This window comes from Kogia breviceps, chromosome X, assembly GCF_026419965.1.
Source record: "Kogia breviceps isolate mKogBre1 chromosome X, mKogBre1 haplotype 1, whole genome shotgun sequence".
Classification (NCBI taxonomy): domain Eukaryota; kingdom Metazoa; phylum Chordata; class Mammalia; order Artiodactyla; family Physeteridae; genus Kogia; species Kogia breviceps.
The window spans coordinates 19,968,623-19,978,820 of NC_081330.1; the positions used below are offsets into that span (position 1 = coordinate 19,968,623).

At 40.8% G+C, this 10,198-nt stretch overlaps 1 protein-coding gene across 12 annotated transcripts in view; it reads left to right on the forward strand.

Annotated features, from left to right (window-relative positions):
* SMARCA1 (SWI/SNF related, matrix associated, actin dependent regulator of chromatin, subfamily a, member 1) overlaps window positions 1-3,704 on the forward strand; it is a 70,273-nt gene extending 66,569 nt beyond the window's left edge. For 6 of the 12 annotated variants that reach the window (XM_059050921.2, XM_067024298.1, XM_059050920.2 and 3 more), the window contains 2 exons: window positions 1,642-1,752; window positions 2,871-3,606. In XM_059050921.2, coding sequence (XP_058906904.1) covers window positions 1,642-1,752; window positions 2,871-2,942 — 183 coding nt within the window. In that variant the 3' untranslated portion in view covers window positions 2,943-3,606. Of the gene's footprint in view, window positions 1-1,641; window positions 1,784-2,801 lie in introns of all 12 variants that reach the window. The other 6 variants (XM_067024297.1, XM_067024299.1, XM_067024295.1 and 3 more) reach the window with 3 other exon arrangements.
* The last annotated feature ends 6,494 nt before the right edge of the window (window positions 3,705-10,198 follow it).

Below are 10,198 nucleotides of genomic sequence, written 5' to 3' on the forward strand. Positions count from 1 at the left end.
TTGTTGCGGTGCTCGGGCTTCTATCTAGTTGCAGCATGCAGATTTTCTCTCTCTAGTTGTGGTGCGTGGGCTCTGTAGTTTGTGGCACACAGGCTCTCTTGTTGAGGAGCGCAAGCTCAGTAGTTGTGGTGCGCGGGCTTAGTTGCCCCGCGGCATGTGGGATCTTAGTTCCCTGACCAGGGATGGAACCCGCGTCTTCTGCACTGGAAGGCGATTCTTTACCACTGGACCACCAGGGGAGTCCTATGAGTTTTCTACTCTTGTACTTGGACCATTTTTTGGTTGGAGTTCTTAATTGCCAATAAATCTCCATTTTTATTTGAGGGTTTAGCTGTTTTATATTTTATCAGATATTTTTTCTTATACAAAAAGGAAATCATTTTTAAATGTTATTTATCCTTTGATATTAAACTTATTTACCTTTAAAATACAGCAGAGTGTACAGGGTTAATATATATGAGCATCCATATTAATCATATGTTTCACGCTCACCATATGTTCATAAAAACTGTTTATAGTTTGGATGCATTGATTTGCTGGCAGTGAAATATAGGTAGTGGCAAGGTTAATGTGGAATCTTTTCAGCTATTGTTTGCTCTGAATTAACAAATGCATCAGTGTTTCCTGAGACGCCCTCCTCAGAACTCTGATCCCACAAGATGTCCTTTGAGAAGAGAGTTCTGCTGTTTGAATAGCTTGGGGAATTGCTCACTTCTTACATCGCCCACCCTAGTGGTTGACAGTGCTCATTAGGAACTTAAAGGCTCTGAGCAGCCCTGTAGAAAAGAAATCTGTTTGACTTTTGTAAACTGAGTACTTCCAAAATGTGCTTTGACAATAGGACATCCTCTTATTTTTTTGTTTATGTGATTTTTGTTAACTTTTTGTTTCAAAATACTTAAGATTCATAGGAAGTTGTAAAGAAATGTACAGGGAGGGCCCATGCACCCTTTGCCAAGTTTTCCCAGATGGTAACATATTCCATAAATACAGTACAGTGTCACAACCAGGAAATTGACATTAGTACCATCCACGGAGCTTATTCAGATATCATTGGTTATAGATGCACTTGTGTGTGTGTGTGTGTGTGTGTGTGAGGGGGGGGGTGTGCGTGCGCACGTGTGTGTAGTTCAGTGCAATTTTATCACACATAGATACGTGTAACTAGCACCACCACAAGACTTCCTTGTGCTAGTGCTTTATAGTCACACCCACTCTCCCCGCTTTCCCTAGCCCCTGGCCAACCATTGATATGTTCTCCATTTCTAAACGTGTGTCATTTAAGAATGCTATATAAATGGAACAATATGGTATGTAACCTTTTGAGACTGGCTTTTTTCACTCAGCGTCATTCCATTGAGGTTCATACAGGTTGTTGTATATACCAATACTTCTTTCCTTTTTATTGCTGAGTAGTATTTCAAGGTATGGATGTACCACAGTTTGTTTACCCATTTACCCACTGAATGATATTTATCCACTTCTCATATTTTTGGTGGAATATACTCTGTATGAATATTGTTCTGAAGAATACCAACTTAGAAATTCTGTATCACAAAAATGATACAGTTAAAGAATTACCACTTTTTAAAGATTGCGCCAGGGTTGAAGAAATTAAAAGTCTTGTATTAATTGGTTTAGGAATTCCAGAGACGCTGTAATACTCTGATTTCATTGATTGAGAAAGAAAATATGGAAATTGAGGAAAGAGAGAGAGCAGAAAAGAAGAAACGGGCAACTAAAACTCCAATGGTAAAATTTTCAGCATTTTCCTAACTTTTAGGTAGATCCCATTTTTTTTACATAATTAAAATGCCTATATTATGTTGAATGCCATAGTGATACCTATTAGTAAAACTGGTTTTATGAAATGCTGATTTGTTTTTGACAGAAAAAGAATTACACTACAACCACATGCTTCCTATCTGTTTGTAGAACATATGGTTAGGAACTCCCGTAGTAACAGGGCTCAGTATTTTTAAAAAATTCCTCATGACTTTTAAGCAGAAGCATAATGCAAGTAAAATCCTTTGAATTGAGACTAGAGTTGTCATGGGGAGTAGGAGAGGGGTGGGGTGGGGTGGGACTGAGGTTGAAACTTGGAGTTCTGATTTGATCAAATAAGTTTTCTGATCTTTGTGGAACTATGAGTGCAAGTAAGAACTTCGAGGAGACAGCAAAGCTTTACTTGGTTTACTGGGTAATAAGTTAACTGTTGAATAATAAGATGACTTAATTTTAATTCAGTCAGGTTGCCTTGTATAGTTACAATTTCAAATACTCTTTAATAGATCATATTATTTGAGTGTGGTTAAGTAAACTACCATATTTCATCAAGTCTAAGATGCCTTCCGTTGTAAGACACAGCATTATTTTATGTGCCACTAAGAAAAACTGCTGCCAAGTAACTATGATTTGTCATCAATTATAGGATGCATCCCGATTTCAGAGATGCTAAAGTGGGAAACAAATGTGCATCATAGAATATATGAAATATGGTATGTTAACATCTGTCATAAGATTTAAAAAATAATACACTCATAAATAACATTTTTCCCAGAAAACTTTAAGTATTAAGTAGTTCTTTAAGATAAGCATACATTTATAGTACCATGTGTAAGTAGAAACTTGATGACTATTTTTGATGGGTATTTTATGTCTTTTCTTAAAAAGAAACATGTTTGGAGGTTATTTTACATTGGGTTACATAGTTTGTTGGGCTATATAGAACATTAAATGTGAGTATAACATTTAAGTGAATATTCATGTTAAAATTTTTTTTTAATGCATTTACATCCTAGATTTAACATTGTTGGGCCATTTAAAAATGTGCATATTGGAGCAGAACATTAAATCTGTTTCCATTTTAGTCACAGAAAAGAAAAGCAGAGTCAGCTACTGAGAGCTCTGGAAAGAAGGATGTCAAGAAGGTGAAATCCTAAAGCCTAGAAATAAAGTTTTAAATGGGAAACTGCTATTTTCTTGTTCCCATCTTCAAATGCTAATTGCCAGTTCCAGTGTATTCATGGTACTCTAAGAAAAATCTCTTTGGTTTTGATTTCTTGCATATTTTATATATTTTACAATGCTTTCTACCTGAAATGTGTAGCTTTATATTTTATGCATTCTAGTATTTTTGTGTACTGTATTTTGTGCATTTCATGTCTTCATCAAAAGCCTCTCAGTCCTTGTTCTTTTGAAGCTTGTGCTGAGGTTTTAGCTTTTCTATGTTTTATATGCCGCTGCTTTGAAAGAGAACCTAGATTCTATAGCTGTATTATTGTTGTTTCATACTTTAAATTTATATGGCTGTGGAAAATTGAATTAAAATGATTTGAGGAGAAAGACTTTTTCACTTCTTTGTTGCTTTCTTTTCTATTGAGTATGGGCTTGTACGTGTTACTGCATACTGTGATTAGCATAATAATTGTTTCTTTGAGGTCATCTAAATATTTTTTTTTTCCTAAAGGAATAAAGGGTGAGAACAGAAAAAATTTAAAAAACTAATATTTGATACTGTGCTTGCTGTCAGTATGCATTACATTTAAATTATTCTCTAAATATTCAAGTGGGAAAGTATAATAAAGAAACGTCTATAAGAAATTTAATTATTTCCTGTTTTTTGTGCAGTAGAAAATAGTTGTGTTTACTGAATTGAATTGCTCACAACTATGTATTTGGTTGAAAGTTAAAGCTTTGCTTGCTGACTTGTGCCTGATCTTTTGTCCCATAGAGCCAGTCCAGGGAAGTCTGGGTATAACACGTAGATTTATTAACAACTAAGTTAAGAGTATGAAGTAAGTGCTATGCATGCAGAAGAAAGGGGGAGGGTCTCCCATAGGAATACAAGTACGGTCAGATAACAGATAATCTCAGATCTTCAGAGGTTTTGCACACCAAGAGCTTCTATCTTTCCCACACCACAGACCCCACGCTGTGGGGAGGAGATCTGCTCCACAAGTCCCTCAAGGCTCCAGGCTGACTGAGGCTCCGCTGTTTTACAGCTGTACCATCTGGAACACATGGCCTATTCAGCTGCCACTGTAGGAGAAAAAGAGGCCGGAGCATCGCATACATACAGGCTCTTTATTGCCTCAGCCCAGAAGTGACAAATCCATTTACATATCATTGTCCAAAACTAGTCACGTGGTCCTGTGTATGTGCAAGAGGACTGGCAAATGTAGGGGAGAAAATGGAATGTTTTTACATTACTGCCTCTGCCACAGGGGCTGTCACACGAAACTGTTAGTGCGTGATTAATCAGAGTCAAGGTCAGGTTATAAGGGAACAGGGAAAATGGATCAGAACCTAGTGTGAAACACATAGCAAATAAGCAAAGCTGGGAATGCAGGACAGTGGTGTTTGTTATCAAAACAAAATTTGGACCACTAAAGAGTTGCTCTCTCCCCCTCCCAAGATCTTTTGCATTTCCTATCGGACTCTATTTAGTGTACCACTGGCAAACCTTGGGTAGCCCTGAGTGCAAGTCAGCGTCTTTCACATCCTCGTTCTCATTGGGGTTCTGCAACATAGGAATAGATCTTCTAGAATGACAACCCACTGTCTGCTGGACTCTTCCAAGTCTTTTTTCATTGTCCAGACTTCATATTTCTTACTGCCATGCTCCTGATAGGATTCTTTTTACTGTTGCCACTATTAGGACTTAGACTCTTGTACTCTGTTGGAGGTTGGATGAAATTAGGGTGCTATTAAGAGATGAGTTTACAATGATATTAGCTCAAGGGACCCAGAGATATCCAAATCTGTCCTTGGCCTAACTGCCCTTTCTATAAGGTCCACAAAAGAGGCAAAGGTAAGCAAAGTAATACTTCACCAGCTGGTGCTTTGGCTCCAAACTTCAATCCAGAACTATTAAGCCCAAAATAAAGTCTTGGAATTTTCCACTCCAATGAGATTAAAAGTTCCAGTCATCTGAGATGGAGAAAATTATACCTTAGAGGGTCTTATTAATACCCCCAAGTTCTGTGCACTGAAAAATAACCCAGTGAGGGTACTGGACTCTGCTCAATCAGTTCAGCATTTCTTGGGGAGGAATGCAGATGAAGGGTGGGAGCAGGTACAATTAGGGCCTTTGAACTTCTTTCGTGGACACTTAACAATCTGTACTTCTTGTTCTTTCTCTGTTAACCCAAAGGGGTTAATGGCTAAGCTGTATGTGACCATCTACTTTCAGAGAGAAAATCTGCAGGTAAGTTCTATCAGTCTTTTCATGGGGCCATTTCCTTGGCTATATCATGCCTCTTTCTTGGACCAAAGAGATGTGAAATCTAGCTCTCCTAGATTATGTACAGCGTCATTGTTGAACATAGCCTACCAAGGAGGTCCATACAGTTAACACCTGAAGGTTGGGGGTGCAGAATGCCCCAAGTCTCTATTAGAAAGCCCTCTTATTGTCAATTTTCCACAGAGAAAGTGTCACAGAAGATTGAAAACTCCCAACAAATAGATCCCATTTCACACAAGAGGCCTAGACTGATAGGATAGTAACCCTAGACCTGGCTGCCGTGTTGGATTGAGGGAGCAGGATAGTCAGTTTACCGAGTCAGCTGCTCAGAGACCAGAAGCAGCAGAAGAGAGTGCTGTATCTATGAATACAATTTGACAAATGCACAGTGACCCAGCCCACCAGTAAAAGCGGTCTACAGATTGTACTGGAATCTGACCCAACCTGCTTCTTTGTTTGGAGAATGTGGAGGAGGGAAGTGAGTAGAAGTACAGGGCCTCTCTGTAGAAGACAAGAGGTGAACCGGTTTCCCAGTAACCCTCAGGCTCCCACAGAGTCCCTAGTAAAGCATCTGTTTTGATCCAGTGGATACTTGGACCCTAATTTCCTTGGAAGCAAAAGAAGGCGGAGACCTCAGAAATCTCTCATGTTCATCATAGCTGCTTGTCTCTCAGTCTTTATCACACAGTTCCTTCTGGCTCCCTGGCCTACTAGTGCTTATGCTGTCTGGAAAACCCAGATTCTTATCAGATTACACATTCTCCCATGAAATAAGCCCCCAGATTTGGTCCATTATATGAGACCTAGTTAAGAGAAGTTGTTGGACTAGAATCTTTGCAGCTATCTTAGTTGCTGGGTGTTTGGTTTGAAAAGCCTCTACCTAACTCGTGAAACTATCTACTGTCACCAAAATGAAATGCGATTTTTTCCCAGTTATTGGCAAAGGTCCCTAGTGTGGTCTATTGTTTCTCCTCTGTGGTGCAGTAGCCAATGCAGCTAGTACAGATTCCCGGGCCAGTTTCAATGATGATGCTGGTGTCCGCATGCTTTCTCTCTAGGTGATTTTTTGCAATCCTCAGTTGCCATCAAATTTCAAACTTCTATCAGTATTCTACCCCGTGTCTCCTTCGTTTAGTCTGCCTAAGCTACCCTCCCCAATAGACAAGGGGTAAGATTTTCCTGTGGTTCAGGTACACGTAGTTGTTCTCTATCCCTCCGCCGTATTATTTCTGTGTGCTCCAGCTGATTTCTAACTGCCAGTATCTTTTTATCTGAGGGCTTTATCAGAGGCCTTGAAGGCTTTTCTACCCTTTGCACAGCAGGCTGGAAGAGGGTTAACACCTCAGAGTGGCTCTTGACCAAAAGCTGATTGGAGTTGGTGTGTAAGTGCAACGGCTCTCACAACCCTTAAACAAGGTCACTCTAAGGTATGTCATCTGTATGGTTCCCCAGAGTTTGCTCATGGGATGAAGCTCCAGTCTCCCGCAGTAGTGGCTGTGTTGATAACATGCTCCTTATTGACTGCTTTCATTTCCCTGTCTCACTTCCTCACTGATGTCTTGAGTGTTTTCTGGGGCCAACTCCTAAATAAACTACTTGCATTAGAATTTTGGCTGAGGGTCTGCTTCTGAGGAAACCCAAATTAATACACTCACCTTGTATGCATAGCTCTTCTTAGCCCTTAGTTATTTCATAAAAAGGTGTGGGGTGTTTAAGGAGAATAATGACTGGATAGTATATCATTGATCTGTTCTTAGAAGATCTACCCCTGTGTGGACAGTGTGTGATGTGACTGGCCCAGGATATTTTGCACTGGTACAAAGTACTGGGTTCTCATTTCTCTCCATTAACAAATCAGACTTTCTTGTATCACTGATAGCTATGGTACTGGGAATTATTATCAGGCAGAAGTTAAAGGTTCCCAAGTTTTTGGTGAGGCCAAAGCTAGTACCCGGGCTGTTGTCTCTTTAAGTGTTCTCCATGCTGGTTGGTGCCCCTTTGCTGTAGCAGTGGTTCACTTAGGTAGCTGGACCACGTGTTGGCCTTTCTCATTGTACTGTGCCATGTAACCATTACAGAAGCCTGGTGACAGCAGGCTTTTTTTTTCACCTGTTGGTCTAGTGATCTGATTATTTGTCCCTTTCCTGATACATTGCTTTCCCACTGGGGAAACTTTGATCTAGGCCACTGTAGTCAGATTCAAGCTATATCTTTCCCTTGACTTTCAACCTTGCCTTCCATATTGCCCCCAAGGTATGCTTGGCTAATTTCTGATCTTCCTTCTGTGACATGATACTAGATTTGTCTATATGTAGGACTATCAAATTATGTGGCCTATTTTTGGTGTTTTTTTTTTTTTTTTTTTTTTTGTGGTACGCGGGCCTCTCACCGCTGTGACCTCTCCCGTTGCGGAGCACAGGCTCCGGACGCACAGGCTCAGTGGCCATGGCTCACGGGCCCAGCCGCTCCGCGGCATGTGGGATCTTCCCAGACTGGGGCACGAACCCGTGTCCCCTGCATCGGCAGGCGGACTCCCAACCACTGCGCCACCAGGGAAGCCCGATGTGGCCTATTTTTTAGGGTCTCCATATATCTATGGGAGGTTGATGGTGAATACTATTTATGTCCAACTGTCTACCTCGCATCATGAATACAGTTTTGAACTAACATATCTCCTTCAGTGGTAGACACTAAAGCCTATTTGCTATATCCAAGACAGAGAAGATCTGTGAATAAGGTCCCATCTTTGCTAGAGTATTTGGTATGTGACCATCATCATCAATTGGGATTGATACCTTATTTACCTGTGTCCTAGAATCAACTGTAAGTCTCCAAATGCTGCTTAGTTTTTGTACTGGCCATATGAGAGCATTGCCAAAATATGGTAATTTACCCATTTGCTACTAAGATTGGCATGGTATTCCATCTACTGTTTCCCAATGTGTGTTGGATAGATGGCCGCCCTTACATTTGTGATAGCTGATTACAATTAGGTCTGGTTATATCTTTGTATGCCCTTTTTTCCTTTCGTGTATGTCCATCATGGTTTCTGAGACCTCAGTGTTTCTTCTTTTCCTTAATTTCCTAATTCTTTCCTAGTTTGCCTTCCATCACTCCTAGAGCGCAAATCATCTCCTGGACAAGAATTTTTAGTTCATTTAAAATATCCTGTAATCATGTTACCTGGTAAAGGCCTTCCACTGTGTCTGGGCCAATCCAATTCTCACAGCCAGGGCATTCTAGGTATAGGCATTATTTAAAGTCTTTTTGACTTTTGGACTTGTTTTTTCTTTCCTGAAATTTTCCTCTCCAACTCAGTCCACGAGGCTACCTTCCCCAGGCAGTAAAGGCCTCAATCTTTTTTACTAGTGAACTCTCCCTCCCTGAAGTGATTGCATCTCACTGTGGAATTCTCTGAAATCCACACCCACGATTGGAGCTTGGCCAGTGCTCACTGAAGATACGTGATCAGAACAGCCATCGCAAGGAATGTATTGTCTCCTGATTAAACACTGCAAATCACTAACAGTTATTTTTTGTTACTCTATCCCTTTATCTTCTTTCTACAAATTCATAGATTAGGATTTAGATGATGCCCAAATCAGAGTCAGCATGAGAACATATGGTGGAGAAGGGATTCAGAAAACTTCAGAGAAGGCACACGATACCCCAGAATTTTATCTCATCATCATTTTCTCTTTATCCCTGGATGCAGGTTAAAAGAAGATTAAGAGGAACAGAATCTGGACCTGCCATCCAGTTGGCCATATGACTGTTTGGATCTAACCATCCAATAGGCCAAAAATGTCACACTGCTTCTTTTAGGGAGACCTAGGTCGTGTTGCAGACCTTGCTGCTTCTGCACTTTGAAGTCAGGAACAAGGCTAGCTCCTAAAACGATTATTTGCACCAATACCAACACCTGCCTGTTACTCATGGGAGATTATAGTCTGTACCTGCAGAATAGTGCTTCAAGTCTGGAAACTGAACCTCAATCTCTCTTGTGGGATTTTGCTCTCTAAATGTCCGTTTCTGGGACATAGTTCTGCTCTGTCTACTGAGACCATGTCACTGTTAGGAGTGGAGATAAGGTCCAGGTACTACTAAGGGATGGAATTATGGTGGTATTAGGCCAGGGAACTCAGGAATACTTAAATTGTGCCTTGGCCCTACCACTCTTGGTGTTCCACAAGGGATGCATATGCATGAAAGAGTGTCAAAAGAATGCAAAGTAACATTTTATTAACTTGCACATTGGCTCCAAACCCTAGTTCAGGACTACTGAGCTGGGCTTGATCACAAGGCAGCTTAGGGTAGAGGCAGCCTGGAACTCAGAACCAAAGCAGGATGAATAGCGTAGCATTTCCCTTAGGCCAAAACCAAATCTCAGAATTTGCCACTCCTATGAGAAAAAATACTCACAGCTACCAGCTCCAGAGGGAATGAATCCAGAAAGAGGCATTCCATCCATATGGGGATGTGTATGTTCTCAAGGCTCCACCCACAAGAAACTGTGATTCAACAAGTGTTCGGGAATCTTACCCATCACTTCCGCATTCCTCCATGACTCCTGTAAGAGACAGGAAGAGGACCAGAGAGGAGCTCTGAACCCCTTCCCGTGGAGGCCAATATGGACACTATGCTACACTGCCTTAGATGCTCAGCTTCTGTAGCCAGGTCAGTTCCTATGGCCTGTGGTTGATTCCATGTCGGTATATGGCTGGAGCACTGATGAGGTATCACAAGAAGTACCATTATAATAAGAATGCAAACTTGATAACTTCTCATGCGAATCGTTATCACCTATGTGGGATTTCTTACTTACCATATTTTGTGACTGTTGGTGAGACAGTTTGTCAGTGAACATGAGTCCTTGAGAACAGTGGTTAATTGTATGACAGTGTCACAGTATTTTGAGTCTTCTGGGAGGTGGCAACTGTCGCTGGTCATGGT